Source organism: Lathyrus oleraceus, chromosome 5 (genome assembly GCF_024323335.1).
Source record: "Lathyrus oleraceus cultivar Zhongwan6 chromosome 5, CAAS_Psat_ZW6_1.0, whole genome shotgun sequence".
Taxonomy (NCBI): Eukaryota; Viridiplantae; Streptophyta; class Magnoliopsida; order Fabales; family Fabaceae; genus Lathyrus; species Lathyrus oleraceus.
Genome location: NC_066583.1, coordinates 584,119,239 through 584,136,359, shown reverse-complemented (window position 1 = coordinate 584,136,359; position 17,121 = coordinate 584,119,239). Strand labels below are relative to the sequence as shown.

Here is a 17,121-nt window from a genome sequence, read left to right as displayed (position 1 = left end):
TTCAATGCCAAATGCAATCTGCAGTGTAATTGAGCTGAAGTGGACGTGTAATTGGCAATGCACAAGCTTGTGTAGTGAGTTCCAACATGTTATGCACAATTATGCCTAAAACTTCTCCTCTTCGAAAATGCCATTTGCCAAATCTAAACATGAGCATGTGAGTAATGGTTGGAAAGGTCTTGATGTAAGGAACAAATGTTATGTTGGGAAAAAATCCATTTGAAGTATGGAAATTGGTGAATTTTGAGTTTAAAGTGTAAGGTGCAAAGCATGCAAAGGTGAGGTTTCCAAATTTGGCCAATGTTCAAGCCCCTCTATTTTGATGATGAAAACCTCAAATGAAAACAACTCCAACATCAAAGTTGTAGATCTTTTCAAGAAAATCAAAATGGACTTAACTTTTGCATCATTTGGATATTTGATGAAAGAGTTATGGGCACTTGAAGTTGGACTTTTTTGCCTTTCAATGCATTTGGTCCAAAGTGACCTATAATGTTTTGCATTATCACATGTATTTACTTTGTGATTTTGAAATTTTGTTCAACATAAAATTTGAAGTAGACATCTTAAGCTTTCCAATGCATTTGATACCACCTCAAAATCATAAAAAATGAATGAGTTATGTTCTTGGGAAGTTGACCCAAAATTAGGGTTTCAGTCAAAATGACCTATAATGTCTTGGAATGGATGATGACCTTCCGAGCTTCAAATAAATTTTTGATGAACATGAAAGTTGTTCATATTGTCCTTAAGAACATTTTTGTATTTGGGATCATCTCCATTTGACCAACACATAAAAAGTCAGGTCTCAGTGCATTTCAAAATAGTCAGATGAATTGACTGATCAACTTCTCAAGTCCATGTCTCATATCTTGATGAATTGATGATTGAGGGAACTAAAATAAGTTACGATATGAATGAAATGATGAATTAAATAACTTCCCTTGATTGTACTTGATCATGGGCTGAGGTTGCTTCAGGAGCAAGGCATTGTGGTACACAGATGAATTAGGGTTTCTTTGGGAAACAAACCTCAAACTCTTGACTTGATTTGATCAAAATGATGAATTGAGATACTTGGGAGGCATATTTGATGGGTAAGAGCTTTGGGAACCATTGCCATGCTTATTTTCATCTTCTCTTGACCATATCTTTGCACAAAGGACCTCCTTGAAGCTCTTGACCTTGTGATTGCTCAAGCTACAAACAAAAGATGTTAGTGACATATTTTTATGCTTTTGGTTAGTGAATAAAGATGATAAGAGCAATAATATACAATTCAAGCATACTTGGTGATCTCAAACCACTCACAAGAGATCCCACCCAAAGGCAAGGGGAACCAAGATGCTTATGATCCTTGAGGCTATGCAAATGAAATGTTATGATGCCATGAGGGATCTTGGGGTCAAAATTAGGGTCTTACAATGTGATCACCAATTTCATGCAAAAGCGAAAAGGGAAAATAATTGGAAAAACAAACATTTAACATGAATTTATTGAATGAAAATATCATTGTATTTATGCGCCAACAATGTCATCACTTCTCCTTTTGGCATGGGAGAAGGGTTTTCAAACACAATGAACATTACTTTGACTTATGGATAACTGTTGGAATATCCACAGCGACCCAATTATTGCAGATCCCTCCAGGGATAATGAAATTGCCAGAATCCTATTCGTTCTCTTCCAAAATGGCAGCAGCCTCTTCGTCTTGACCGGTGTGGATGAATCCTCCACTCTTGAACAAACCTTGCTTGTTGAAGACCCCAGAAGAATAGCCTATGCCAGCCCGGGACTTGTTGTCTTCTAGTTTAATCATTTGCCCCAATCCAGCAGTTGCACCATGCTCAATGGCCAACTTCGCATCTTTATAGGAAGTAAATGAGGGAGTTCTCTTCTCAATAGGTTCAGCAATAGATAAAGCTTGGAAGGGAGTTCCAACTTCATCCTCGGCATCTATATATGAGAAGGAAGACAAATGGCTAACCAGGAGAGCCTTTTCTCCCCCTACCACCACTAGCTTCTTGTTCTTTATAAATTTCAGTTTCTGGTGTAGGGTGAATGTCACGGCGCCAGCCTCGTGAATCCATGGTCTTCCTAGGAGACAACTATACGATGGGTGAATGTCCATAACCTGGAAGGTAATCTGGAAGTCACTTGGTCCGATCTTGACTGGGAGATTAACCTCACCAATCACAGTTTTGCGAGACCCATCGAAAGCCTTCACAACTACTCCACTCTGCCTCATGGGAGGCCCTTGATATGACAACTTCGAGAGAGTGGTTTTCGGCAATACATTCAACGATGACCCAGTGTCTACCAACACATTGGACATGGCGTCATCTTTGCAGCTCATAGATATATGTAATGCCAAGTTATGGTCTCTTCCCTCCTTTGGGAGATCAGCGTCACAAAAACTCAAATTGTTACAAGTGGTGATGTTTGCAACAATGTTGTCAAATTGCTCTATCGTGACGTCGTGATTCATATATGCCACATCATACACCTTCTTCTGCAGAGCTTCTCGGTGTGGTTCTGAATTTAATAGTAGTGATAACATAGATATTTTGGATGGCGATTGTAGAAGCTGGTCTACAACGTTGTACCTAGAGGTTTTGCAGTCTTCCTCCAGCATAATACGATGCATACGGATTGAAGGACTTATTCCTTTTAGATCGGAGATGTTATATCCTAACGTTGTTGGATACTTTCTTAGGACATCTAGTAATTTTTCGGTTTCCATCTGCCCTAAGTCAGCGTTGACTATTACTGGTCTTTTTAGTTTGGTGTCTAGGAATTTGTATCTTAGGTTCTTTGGTAGTGTTTCTAATTCCAAGTCAGGTTTCTTTGGGCATGGCATGTGGTCGGGTGTAAGTGCTAGGCATTCGCTTAGACTTTCGTTTTGGTATGGTTCATGCCAATGGTTGTCTTCGAGGATTGGAGGGATTTGGATTTTCATTATTTCGGAGTACGTGGTTTTTTCCATCTCCATTTCTCTCACGCATTCATCTATGACATCAAGCAGATAGCAGGTGTCGTCTATAGTTGGCGCTTGTAAGAATTGGGTTAAGATGAATTCCACCTTTTCCTCTCCAACTTCGAATGTCAGCTCACCTTGTTTTACGTCTATGATGGCTCCGACGGTAGCCAAGAATGGCCTTCCTAGAATGATAGGTGTACTGGCATCTTCTTTAATGTCCATGATTATGAAATCGGTAGGAATGTAAAATTGACCTACATGAACTGGGACATTCTCTAGTATACCGACAGGATATTTAATCGAGCGGTCAGCTAATTGAACATACATCTTTGTCGGTCTTAATTCTCCCATACCGAGCCTTCTAAAAATGGTTAAGGGCATTATGCTAATGTTGGCTCCTAGATCGCATAGAGCTTTGTCTATGACAAATTTTCCAATGATGCAGGGTGTTAATACCTTAGGATTGGCATTAATTTTGTAAAACAAACAATGTAATCATCTCTGTTATTTTAATATGTTGGGTTGAAGAAGTTCAACATCTGGACCAACATGTCATGTACGATGTCACGACATCATGCCTGTGACATCATATATGTGTAGAAAACTGAATTAATGAATTCAGTATTTATTCTGGGATTAGTGAGGATATTTGGTGAATATCCTAACTTCCATGTGGAGGTCTTAAAGACTCAATCAGAATATATATATAGGCTCCAAATATGGAGATATATATGGAGAGATTTTAGGATTGAAGACCATGTTTGTAGCAGAAATTTTCTGCTGTATTTGTAACAGCAAAGAAGAAGTTTGCTGCGATTTCTGAAGGCCCAAATCCAGTTGGGTGATTAGGTTATAAATAGCATATTGTAACCTAGTTTTTGTAAGCCTCTTAGAATGAAAAATTAGGGGTGTGTGTGAGGTAAACCTCCCAACTTGTGGGAAGGTTACCATGTGTTTCTCAGTGTTCAAAGCTAAGAGTATTTGTAACTCAAAGCCTGTAGGTAAGAGTTGTTTGTTCTTGAATGAAGCTGTGAAGCAAGTTCAAGTTGTTTAACATTACATTGTATTTGTAGTGATAGGAATGGAAACTGGAGGTTTCTATCTAGGAGTTCCTAGGTATAGATTGCATTGGGTAGGGATTAAGTGAAGAGTTGTAAACGGGGGAGTTTAGCTCTGAATTAATACTGCTGATAGTGGATCTTCTTCCTGGCTTGGTAAGCCCCCAGAGTAGGTGATGTTGCACCGAACTGGGTTAACAATTTCCTGTGTTTGTTTACCTTTTGCATGTTATAATCCTGTCTGCCATAACTCAGGTTGTAATTCAGTCTGCTTATCAAGTTAATAACACACATGAAACATAGCCTTCTGTTTGAATGTCAATCAGAATGTTTTGACATTCATCATTAACTACACATACTGAATGATAGGCATGTTGATCTCAGTTCAGTACTTAGTTAAGTCTGGTCTTCAAGAGGATAACAGACCTAGCCAAAGGATCATAGTGAAACTGTCAAACTGGATGTCTTGACAGTTGTTCGTGTAGGCTGATACTGAAGTAGAGACTGGTAAGTCTTTCACAGTATAGCAAAGTTAGCACAGTCTGTTTTCAGGAACATAACAGAATCAGCATGAGGTATATGTTCTGGATGTCAAACTGAATGTTGTGACATTTACACCTGACAGTTTGTGCCAAATTGTAGGACAATTAGTTTTTCTGTTTCAGCATTTTTCTCAGGCTATTTTCTAAGAATCCAACAGTTGAGCTAAAATCCAGGAAAATAACAACTAACCTACAATTAATGAATCTAACAAATAGCCTATTTGTTAGCTCCCTAATATGTGGAAATTAGGTTAACTTGCTTGTCCTTTAGTTTAGGAAACACGAGTACTAGGCCAGCAAACTGGAATACATTAACAGGTGATGTTCAAATCAATATTGATATATCATGCTGATAACTATGCAAACACAATAGAAGTAAGTGTGGTGTTTGACCTTTGCTGTGTCTTTGTACCAGAAGGACAGAACTAGGTGTTCTTCCATTCTAGGGTAATATAGTAGCAGATGTCGTGACAACTGTGAAAGCGTGCTTTAGTACAGGGTGTTAATTTGTATAACTGTCTTGCTGTATTAGTTACAATGTTGGATCAGATGTCATGATTTGGAGTAGCACATCTGAATTCTGACTACGCCAGAATTTAATTGGTATCAGAGCAGGCATCATGTTCTGCTTCTGGATGAGATCCATGGGTGATACTTTCTGGTATCTTGCAAGGAGTTATGTTAGTACTGATGTTGGAACATGTGGAAGGTTCTGTGATGTACCTGAATGGTCCCTTGAAGTAGGTGGATGGACTATTCATGACAGGAACTGTGTGTACCTGTCTCTGGAGATTGGCAATTGGCCTTTGTGTGGGACAACTATGCTAGTATTGAATCATATTCATACTTGGTATGTTCTTGGAGGCTGATCTGGTGAAATGTGTGTTCATAGGTTGAGTTGTATTATGATTTCCGCTGCATAATACCTGGCAAAACTCAAACTCTGATGTAGTTTCCCCTCATGTGGATGAAAGGCTGATGTATTCAAGATTTCATCATAATCTACTGAAGATGTCAAAGATACTTAAGTCTCCTCAAGTCCACTCATCATGGTAAGAATCACCTGATCGCTGATTCTTTTACTCTCTTGGGTAGTGCATATGAAGACCTTGAAGACTTTCAAGGAGGGTTTGTTCCAAGCAGGGGGAAATAATGTTCTATGTGATGTTAGAACATGATGTTCAACAAGTATGCACATACTGGTTGAAGAGCAGATGTTTTTAGGCGTCAAACAAAGAGATACTTTTGTTTGGAACCTACTCCTGACCTGGAAGAGGAGACATCTGTGTGTGCTAAGTTGACAAGGGTAGGGTCAACGGTGTGTATGCTCAAGAAGGTCACTTTTAGAAGTCTGATCTCTAGAAGTGGAGCTGGTTGAGATGTGGCATTGTGCAACTTCCTGCCGATTGTCTTATTCCTGTAGATTGATCAGGGTTGGATAGTTGTTCCCTAAAGTACTATGTTATGTTGGAAGACAAGTCCCCTGGATGTTAGAAGTCAATAATGGGGTAACCTGATTGCTATTTCATTTAAGAGGATTGAGACCATGAATCTTGTTATTCAAACACCACGCTTAGAAGTGGCAGTTCTTTCAAGGAGTGAGAATATGAAGATTCAGAGGTTGGTTGAGGTACTATGCTCTGGAAATGCATATCTATTATTGACTAGTGCTGTTTTTTTCACTATTACTCATGGTCAGCTGGAGTCTGATTGGTGTGATTGGAGTATGTATAGGTATAACTCATAGAGTTAGTTGCCACTGGTAGGGATGGTGTATGTCATGTTGAGACATTTGTGTACAATGCATGGATATTGGTGTGGAGTTTCCATGATTGTTAATTTAAGGGGGATTTTTGGTTAACCTCCTCACGTTTGGTGAGCCTAGGGTCTGGTTGGCTGTTGACCTGTGTCACATGGGTTCTGGTTATCGTGTGACACATTTGCAAGGAAGGATTCATCTCTCTCATTCCTAAGGGTGAATCTAATCTGGAAAGATTCTCAAATCTATTGAGGTGCTTGCAAGCAGAAGATGTTGACACAAGAAGAGTATTTTCAAAGTATTCTTATGGTGGAAGTATCTGAAAGGATAATTGGGAAAGGATTTAAGATCAATGTCTACTTGTGCCAAGTACAAGTATTTAATTGATTATCCTTGGAGCTCCAGATAACTGATGTTCTTAAAGATGTTGGAACATCTCTTCTTCAAGACCCTGTGCAGAATCATAGGAAGGATAGTACATTGGTTTATGATCTATCTCTTTGGTGGCAGCAAAAGCATATGATCTCTGAAAAGGTTTCCTGGCAAGAAACATGTTCAGCCTTGGTGTGTACAAGAAGAAGACATCATAGTCTTGATGGTGGTTACTTGGATCAGTTTATTTCTGATCTAGGTAAGGAAGTGCATTGGCTAATGCACACTATGGAGTTAAGAACAAGTGGCAGCATTCTTGACATCATGGAAACAACTTTACTTTAGGAAGTAGAATCCTTGGTATAGATGAAGGGTTAGTCTCTAACTGGTCCTTTTGAAGACTCATGCATCAGAGTGTCTGATGTCTTTGGAGAAGAAGCAGGAATTCATCAAGGTGTGAGCTTGGATGACTTAACTGCAAACCTGCAGGATGGAGGTTGTTTACTCAAACTTGGTTCCACAATCAAGTCTATGAGAGAATTTAACTCTTGTTCTATGTAGGGAGGAAGTTCTTTCAAGTGGCAGAAGAAGGAGCTGAATTCAACAGCTAGATGTTAAAACACAATGTTGTGACATTTGGTTCAACATCAGAATCTTAGTTGGTGAAGTGGCACATCAACTTAAGATAGAAGGGTCTACAGAGTTGTAGATTGGGTACTTCAAAAAGATCGTTCTCATTGCAGTTCTTTGGAGTTGCTGGATGGAGAAGATGTTACATGTCCATGTCTTAGAGAATCTAAGTTTTGTTTAACGTGTAGCTTGAAGTTCAAATCTCACTTGGAAGGTCAGAATATCTTTGGGAGAAGTCTGATAAACTTGGAGAGGTCAAAAAGTGGCATTTGACTTTTTCATATGAGGATTCATGAAGGAGGTAATCAACCAGTGGCATTTGGTCTATCTCAGAAGTGAGTTCGAAGAATCAAGATAATCAACATATGGCAGCTGATTATTCTTGAGGAGAGTCTGAGACAAATTACTTTTGAGCAGAAAAGTAGTAAGTTGAAGACAAAAGGAGGTGTTTTCTATTCATATCTTGGAGCTTGTGGTAGGAGTTCTGAGCTATCTATGGAAGATTATCTCTTGTAATGGGATGAGAATGTATATGTCCCAATTGGTGTCTGGTTTCTTTTGGATCAAGCTGGTGACTCAGTGATATCTGAAGATTATCAGATGGTGGTTTTTGTTATGTTGTGAAGGATGTCCTAACGAATGTTAGAATATTCTGTGAAGTGGTTTTCTGTGAAGTGGTTTTCTGTTCTGGTTAGAAGAGAGATTGACACAGAGTATGGATGTGTTCAGCCAAGAGGGTTGAACAGAGGGTGTGCTCTTGAAGACATGAAGATGCGTCTTATGTTCTCCATTCATCAAGTGGTCTGGGTTCTCTTTGAATCAGGAAGTATGTGAAGGTCCAACTTTGTTGGATATATTCATGTGTGATCTCCAAGTTTCAAGAGGAGAGTTGGTGGTTCATGACAGGGGGAGTTCTGTCTTTGCGCTGCAAGTAATCATCAAGCTTGTGGTCTATGTGTACTCAGATGACAAGGTATGGCACCTTGTTAGTTATTGGGTTGATGTGATGTGTGTCAAGCCTGAGGGAGCAGAAGAATGTCTGACCGGATGTCATGACATTGCCTTGGATAATAGTGTTATTTCCTTCTGAACCTTAAAGTCATGAGGAAATATGGATGTGGTGTGTCTAATTATGATAAATTAGAATAAGCCTAATTGTTACAGTTGTGTGGTACAGGGGGAGTAACCATCTACTGGTGTTTGTGTTTTTGGCTTTAGTGGTGCCAGATGTCAAGTTTCTACTGGAGGTACGAAAGTAGTCTTAGGAAATGTTGATAGAAAGAATACTTGAAGAATGCAGGCAAAAGCCACGTTAAATATTAAGACATCGCGTGCAACGTGTCTGACTGCATATAGGGAATAGTCTCCATGCACTGGAACTGCTGTTTTGGAAAAGAAATAGTCAAGAGCTATAAAAGGTATTCAAAGATAGTCTGAGATTTTGTTGGTGATTCTCTGACTGTTTCTTAGCAAATATTAATGAATCTTGACCAAGCATTTATTCCTACCGTTAATTCCTAAGCACGGGCTGGACTATTTAAAGGATGTAATAGCCCTCTTCTTCTCACAAGAGAAACACTCCATTCCCTCTAAAACATGCGGTATGTTAAGGTTTGGGCAAACTGCGCCTGGATCTGGTTTTGTGAGGGGTTCATTTACAAATGTTTAGCTAAAAAGGGGAAGAGAAATATAGTCCTGAGAATGTACCAGAAGCAAGTAAAATGTGGTAGCAAGCAGAAGTTGGCTTCAGGCACAGAAGTCACTAACTAGGCATATCACTTGTGTCTTGTGATCTGAGTTAAGAGGACAGTTGTGTCTTGTGATCTGAGTTACATTATCTATGTACTCAACATTACATATTCTTCTGGAAGTTCTACCGGTGAGGGGAAGGGTTCTGATGCAACTGATACTTGTACCTCTACTTCCTCATGTACACCAACTTTGGTGTTTGTGGTGGTGGAGACAATGACAGAGATGAAGAGCATACCCATATTGGGATGTATTGTCCAGTGTAATGTTTATTTGTTTTAGCTAAAATTTGCCAAAGGGGGAGATTGTTAATACCTTAGGATTGGCATTAATTTTGTAAAACAAATAATGTAATCATCTCTGTTGTTTTAATATGTTGGGTTGAAGAAGTTCAACATCTGGACCAACATGTCATGTACGATGTCACGACATCATGCCTGTGACATCATATATGTGTAGAAAACTGAATTAATTAATTCAGTATATATTCTGGGATTAGTGAGGATATTTGGTGAATATCCTAACTTCCATGTGGAGGTCTTAGAGACTCAATCAGAATATATATAGGCTCCAAATATGGAGATATATATGGAGATTTTAGGATTGAAGACCATGTTTGTAGCAAAAAATTTCTGCTGTATTTGTAACAACAAAGAAGAAGTTTGCTGCGATTTCTGAAGGCCCAAATCCAGTTGGGTGATTAGGTTATAAATAGCATATTGTAACCTAGTTTTTGTAAGCCTCTTAGAATGAAAAATTAGGGGTGTGTGTGAGGTAAACCTCCCAACTTGTGGGAAGGTTACCATGTGTTTCTCAGTGTTCAAAGCTGAGAGTATTTGTAACTCAAAGCCTATAGGTAAGAGTTGTTTGTTCTTGAATGAAGTTGTGAAGCAAGTTCAAGTTGTTTAACATTACATTGTATTTGTAGTGATAGGAATGGAAACTGGAGGTTTCTATCTAGGAGTTCCTAGGTATAGATTGCATTGGGTAGGGATTTAGTGAAGAGTTGTAAACGGGGGAGTTTAGCTCTAAATTAATACTGCTGATAGTGGATCTTCTTCCTGGCTTGGTAAGCCCCCAGAGTAGGTGATGTTGCACCGAACTAGGTTAACAATTTCCTGTGTTTGTTTACCTTTTGCATGTTATAATCCTGTCTGCCATAACTCAGGTTGTAATTCAGTCTGCTTATCAAGTTAATAACAGACCTGATACATAGCCTTCTGTTTGAATGTCAATCAGAATGTTTTGACATTCATCATTAACTACACATACTGAATGATAGGCATGTTGATCTCAGTTCAGTACTTAGTTAAGTCTGGTCTTCAAGAGGATAACACACCTGGCAAAGGATCATAGTGAAACTGTCAAACTGGATGTCTTGACAGTTGTTTGTGTAGGCTGATACTGAAGTAGAGACTGGTTAGTCTTTCACAGTATAGCAAAGTTAGCACAGTCTGTTTTCAGGAACATAACATAATCAGCATGAGGTATATGTTCTGGATGTCAAACTGAATGTTGTGACATTCACACCTGACAGTTTGTGCCAAATTGTAGGACAATTAGTTTTTCTGTTTCAGCATTTTTCTCAGGCTATTTTCTAAGAATCCAACAGCTGAGCTAAAATCCAGGAAAATAACAACTAACCTACAATTAATGAATCTAACAAATAGCCTATTTGTTAGCTCCCTAATATGTAGGTTAACTTGCTTGTCCTTTAGTTTAGGAAACACGAGCACTAGGCCAGCAAACTGGAATACAGTAACAGGTGATGTTCAAATCAATATTGATATATCATGCTGATAACTGTGCAAACACAACAAAAGTAAGTGTGGTGTTTGACCTCTGCTGTGTCTTTGTACCAAAAGGACAGAACTAGGTGTTCTTCCATTCTAGGGTAATATAGTAGCAGATGTCGTGACAACTGTGAAAACGTGCTTTAGTACAGGGTGTTAATTTGTATAACTGTCTTGCTGTATTAGTTACAATGTTGGATCAGATGTCATGATTTGGAGTAGAACATCTAAATTCTGACTACGCCAGAATTTCACAGGGTATGGACAAACTACCCGGGTCTTTAAGTTTTGGAGGCATATTGTTTTGGATTATGGCGCTACACTCGGCAGTAAGTGTAACTGTTTCGTCATCCTCAATATTTTTCTTATTGGATAAGATTTCCTTAAGAAATTTGGCATAGGAGGGCATTTGTGTGATGGCTTCTGTAAAGGGTATCGTAATGTTTAATTGCTTCTGAAGCTCAATAAATTTCCTAAATTGATTCGCAGTTTTAGAACTTTAGAGTCTTTGAGGATACGGAATTGGTGGTTTATAAGGAGGTGGAGGTACATAAGGTTTCTCTTTCTCTTCGGCCTCCTGGGTATTAACTTCTGTTTCCTTTGGTTCATCCACCTGCTCAGTTGAGGTTTTATCTGGTTTTTGGTACATGGCAGGGTTTTGGAGTCTTGGATCTACGGGTCCATCTACTTCTTTTCCACTCCTTAGTATAACGGCATTTCCATGTCCCTTTGGATTGGGTTGTGGCTGTCCAGGAAATGTTCCAGCTGGAGCGGCTGTAGACGCTTGATCTTGAGCCACTTGTGAAATCTGTGTTTCAAGCATTTTATTGTGGGTGGCTAAGGCGTCTACTTTATTCGCTAGTTGTTTAAGTTGCTCACTAGTATGTATGTTCTGGTTCAAGAAGTCCTTGTTCGTTTGAGCTTGAGTAGCTATGAAGCTCTCCATCATTAATTCGAGATTTGACTTCCTAGGCATGTTAGGAGCATTATTAGCTGGCTTTTGATATCCAGGAGGAAAAGTTGGTGCTTGGCCATGTGCATAAAGGGCATTGTTACTCTTATACGAGAAATTTGGATGGTTTTTCCAACCAGGGTTGTAAGCATTTGAATAGGGATTTCCTTGTGTGTAGTTCACTTGATCTGTTTGGACTCCTGCTAGTATTTGACATTCTTGTGCAGTGTGTCCAGGGTTCCCACATAACTCACAGTTTGGAGTTACAGCAGCCACGGTGGCTGGGGGTGGTATGGTCAAGTTATCTAATTTTTTGACAAGGGCATCTACCTTTGCATGAACATGGTCAAGGCTACTGATTTCGTACATTCCACCCTTAGTCTGGGATTTTTCCATTGGAGTTCGTTCGCCTCCCCATTGGCAAAGGTTTTGGGCCATGTTTTCAATGAGTTGATAGGCTTCGGTGTATGGCTTATCCATAAGTGCACTGCCCGCGGCAGCGTCTATTGTAAGTCTTGTGTTATACAAAAGCCCATTATAAAACGTGTGAATGATCAACCAGTCTTCTAGACCGTGATGTGGACATATTCTCATCATGTCCTTGTATCTCTCCCACACTTCGTAGAGAGATTCCACATCTTTTTGCCTGAATCCGTTGATTTGAGCTCTCAGCTTAGCAGTTTTGCTCGGCAGAAAGTATCTGGATAAGAAGACGTTCTTCAGCTCCTCTCATGTTGTAACGGAGTTGGAGGGCACAGATTGCAACCAAGCCCAAGCTCTGTCTCTTAGTGAAAAGGGAAAAAGGCGCAGTCTTATCGTATCTTGAGATACACCATTCACTTTTACAGTATCGGCGTATTGCACGAACTTGGTCAGGTGTTCATTAGGATCCTCTGTTGGCTTTCCAGCAAATTGATGTTGTTGGACGGCTGATAAGAGTGAGGGTTTCAACTCGAAATCGTTTCGATTAATAGCAGGGGCGGAAATGCTATTGTGAGGTTCTTGTTGAGATGGGGTAGCGTAGTATTTAAGAGGACGATTCTGGGGTCCTTCTTCAGCCATGTTTGGTTTTTCTTCTGATTTAGGAGGACAGGAGATGTCGGGAATACCGTATTTTTGTTGATATTTGTGTATTCGGCGTCTCACGTAAAGGAAACGTTCTAATTCAGGGATTGGTGGTGCTAAGTTATCGCCCTGTGAGCGAGTACTTGGCATACAATCAGGGAAAGAAAAGGAGAGAAGATTAGTTTTTTTTTTACCTTAGTCTATACCGTGCAACGAAAGAATCGCACTATTCGACTAAAACAGATCCCCGGCAACGGCGCCAAAAACTTGATGCTTGTCGTGACTATATATATAAAATATAGTCTGTCGGGTACTTGACTGCAAGTGCACAGTCTAGTCGCTTTAGTTTTAAAAGATATCGATCCCACAGGGACCTATGGTCAAACTAGTGATGCTAACGTCACTATGTTTAGCTAAGGGAATTGATTAGTAGAAGTTCGGGGGTAATAAAGTAAATATAAGGGAAATTTTCGGTTTTAAGAAAGAATTAGTGGAAGGGATCAGTATGCAGCGCATTAATCGTCAGGGATTCGATAAGTCACCGGTGAATAGTTTAAATGCCAAATATCTCTCAGTAGAAAATGTTTATTTAAAAGACTTTATCTCACACTCTCATGATTGTTGATTCGGCTTATAACTTTAAGTCAGAATGTACGCTCTCGCTGTCCCATTTGAAGTAAAAATTACCTTTTGAAAATAAATAAGTTCTAATTGCTTTTAAAGTGCTCTCGCTGTTTTTAAATTCAATGCCTAATTTTTACTATCCAGCTCGAGCCTCACGCTCTCGCGTTTATTGGTTCTTACCTTAATTAATTTCCCACTCTCGTGGCAAAATCGTGTTAAATAGCTTTTCACGCTTTTGTGATAAAGTTAATTAAATTTAGATTAAAAACTTCAGCCTAAAAGGTTATTTGAGAAAGAAGGGTTTTCACCGGTTATTATTAAATCCCATCAAATTAGGTTGCTACATACTGATACCGGTAGTTTAGCCGGACATATTAAATAAAGCAAACACAAGGCATACACAGATTAATATTGCGGCAGACATGCTTATAACAATAAATGGGCAATAGTAATAATAATTCAATAAAAACCTGGAGATCGAAGTACAGAGTGTAGCGATTCTTGGAGCACTTGAGCAGTCCTCCACAAGTCGGTAGGCTTTTCTTCTTCAATACAGATTACTACTAAAATAAAATAAAATGTAGTAGTTCCCCAGTGTAGGAAACTACTACTATGGCTAACTGGAAAAAAGGGAAACTATAAAAAAATGTGGCGAATACAATAAGGCAACGGAAACAAGGTTGCTGGAAAGAAAGAAAAAATGTTGAAAGCTAGAAAGCGGAAAATTAAAATGCAAAGCGTAAATATCAAAGTAGGCGTCCCCAATTTTTCCCAATTGAGTCCTTTATATAGTGTCCATTAGGTCTTGGTAGTTGAGAAAATCAAGGAAAACTTGGTCTTGAGAGTGGAATCCGTGGGAAAAGTCTGTTGGAGGAAATATAGGCACTTTTGGGTGGCTGTTGCTAACTGCATCAAAGCGCAGTTTGTGGCCGTGTGACGCTCGTCATGGGCCTGTGACGGTCGTCACAGTCTGGGTCGTGAGGAGCGTCATGAATGTGTGACGATCGTCACAGCAGCAAAATCTGTATTTTATGTTCTTCTGGTTTTTCCTGTGCTTTTTCACTTGTTTCTTCTTCTTTTTCTTCCTTTTCTTCATTTTGCTCTTTAGTGCATGGAGATTCAAATACCTGCAAAAAAACACGAATACTTGTGCAATAATCGGGATATTAATCGGAATGATGTGATTTCTGAGTGTAAATTAAGGCATTTATCTGATGTGTTTTCACGTTATCAGGTCCCGCCTGAGTCCATTTTTCCTCAGGGACTTCTGCTGCAGTTTAAACATAACTCTCTTCGCCCTTGGGTGAGGGCTATCTGGCCTCCTAGGCGCTCCCCTCTTATCGAAGCTATACATGTTTGGGTTACCTCCATGTCCGTCCTAGCCTTGGTCATATGGGATTCTTCCGAATGCTTCGGCTAATTCTCTGTTGTACACTGCCCCACACCTGGGACACATCAAACATTTCGTTTCATATTTGCAGCAACGCACAATGAAACCCAGAAGGCTTTCTCCTGGTGTGGGATACACCTTTTGTAATTGGCTTTCCTTCCTCCAGTTTCTCTCGGTCTTTGTTCGTTGCCATCTCTCGTAATCCTTAGCCACCCTTCGAGATATCCTGATGCTGCATCTTGGGCACAGCAACATGTCAGCATTCTTTTTGTGACATCTCCAGAGATATTCACGTAGGCTTTTGTTGGCTTTGGGATAGCCAAACTTCATCCCTTCTTGCTCCATCTTCAAACATTCCTCCACTTCCTCCATTTATGGGAGGGGGGGAGGGTTGCTTCAGATCTACCATGTTGACACCTAGGCTGACGTCATCAGTGATTGAAATTGCTTCGAATTTCTTTCTTAGGCCCTCAGTAGCCTCAGTTGCTTTCCCCTTGAGACCTTTAGTGGCCCTTGGTCCGACATTAGCAACCTGTTTACCTTAGACAGAGATTCCAAAGGAAAAATCGTTACTTAGGCCATCAGTAGCCTGCTTTCCATCCAGCGTATAGCCTCCAGTTCCTGTTGCTTTTACAGCCTCCACTTCCCCTATGTCAACCATGTTGATTTCGACAAGTTCAGCATAGTTTGTCTCGGCAATGTTAAGGGGATCAGTATCAACTTTCATCTGGTTTTTCCCTTTGTCAGCGAACTTGAGGCGGCCATCTCTAATTGCATTCTGAATAAGATCCCTGAAAAGAAAGCATTGTGAAGTTTTATGGCCTAAAAAATTGTGATATTTATAGAAGCCTCTTTTCTTTCGTTGTTCTAACGGAGGAATTTTGGTATTAGGAGGCACAATCATTTGGCCATCTTTTACTAATAAATCAAAGATCTCGTCACATTTGGTGACATCAAATGTGTAAGTCTTTTTGGGAAATCTATCATTCTTTTCAGTTTCGACAGGGTTTCTGCCATTCGAAGGTGTAAGTAATTTGCAGGCATAGGGTGGTGCTTCTTTTAATTCTGCCAAATCTACTTCGAATTCCTCAAGACCATAAAGGTCTTCAGCAATTTCAGACTCTCCGTCTTCGAATTCGACATAAGCAACCCTCTCTTTCTTATAATTCTTATTCGCTCTGGCCTTTTCAGATTTTAAGCGTTCGACCTGTCGAACCCTATCTGCTAATTGGGCCATGTCTCTTAGATGCTGGGTATCTAACTTTTTCCTAATGGAATAGTCTAAACCTCCAGCGGCCATTTCGACCAACTCGTGTTCAGGCACTATTGTAAAGCATCTAGATTTCAACAAACGGAACCTATTCAGATAATCATCTATAGGTTCGGTGAATTTTCTTTTGATGTTGGCTAATTCCTTAAGACTTATCTTAGTTTGGCCCATGTAGAATTGCTCATGAAACAATCTTTCTAACTGGGGCCAAGCATTTATGGAATTTTGTGGCAAAGTTGTAAACCACGTGAAGGCGTTCTTTGTTAAAGAACTAAGGAAATATTTCATCCTTAAGTTCTCACTGTTTGCCAAATCCCCTGCCTCGGTCATATATCTGGCTATGTGCTCTATAGTGGATTCACTAGTATCCCCTGAGAATTTGGTGAACTTGGGGATTTTACAACCCCTTGGTAATTCTGTTTGCAGGACATATTCTGATAAAGGAGAGGAATAATTTGGCCGTCGAAGTCCTGTATTCAGACCATTCTGAGCCATGATTCTCTCTATCATACTGGTTAAGTCAATTTCCATCATGTTTTCCCGCCTGAACCTATGAATTACTTCGTTTGCATCCTGGTCTCTATTAACCATTATCACTCTCCTAGGTTGTTCTTCAGGGACTTCCCGTCGAATTGGTTGTTGTTCCAATCTTGCCCCCATGACTCTTTCGTCAGGGGCTTTCCTTTGTGGTCGAACCTAATCTATCGTTAGTTATTCTCCCTGGATTATAACCTGGTTTGGCCTGCGTCGAACATCAGATTGTGGGGCGCCTAGGAAATCTGCTATGCGTCCCATCTGCGCTGACAGTTGTTGGTATGTTTCGGCATTGTCAGTGTTAGTCCTATTCACATTCTGTATCAAGGGAGAAAAAATGGTATTCATTTCTCTGGCCAAAACTCCTACCATATCATGGTTACTGACATCCATTTGTTGTCTA

The 17,121-nt window shown here is 39.8% G+C and overlaps 1 protein-coding gene and 1 non-coding gene across 2 annotated transcripts; one reads left to right on the top strand and one right to left on the bottom strand.

Moving 5' to 3' along the window:
- Positions 1 to 12,403: 12,403 nt before the first annotated feature.
- On the top strand, positions 12,404 to 12,510 carry LOC127088610 (small nucleolar RNA R71). Its single transcript, XR_007790440.1, has one exon. It is a non-coding gene; the product is annotated as a small nucleolar RNA R71 (small nucleolar RNA).
- A 2,945-nt stretch (positions 12,511 to 15,455) lies between these two features.
- Positions 15,456 to 16,844, bottom strand: LOC127082227 (uncharacterized). The gene has a single exon (XM_051022472.1). It carries the CDS (start codon positions 16,842 to 16,844, stop codon positions 15,456 to 15,458), a length of 1,389 nt encoding a protein of 462 aa, XP_050878429.1.
- Positions 16,845 to 17,121: the final 277 nt, after the last annotated feature.

Bases quoted from the DNA above. Each gene is read 5' to 3' on its own strand.
- LOC127082227 (XM_051022472.1), bottom strand. From the start codon at position 16,844: ATGGGGGCAAGATTGGAACAACAACCAATTCGACGGGAAGTCCCTGAA.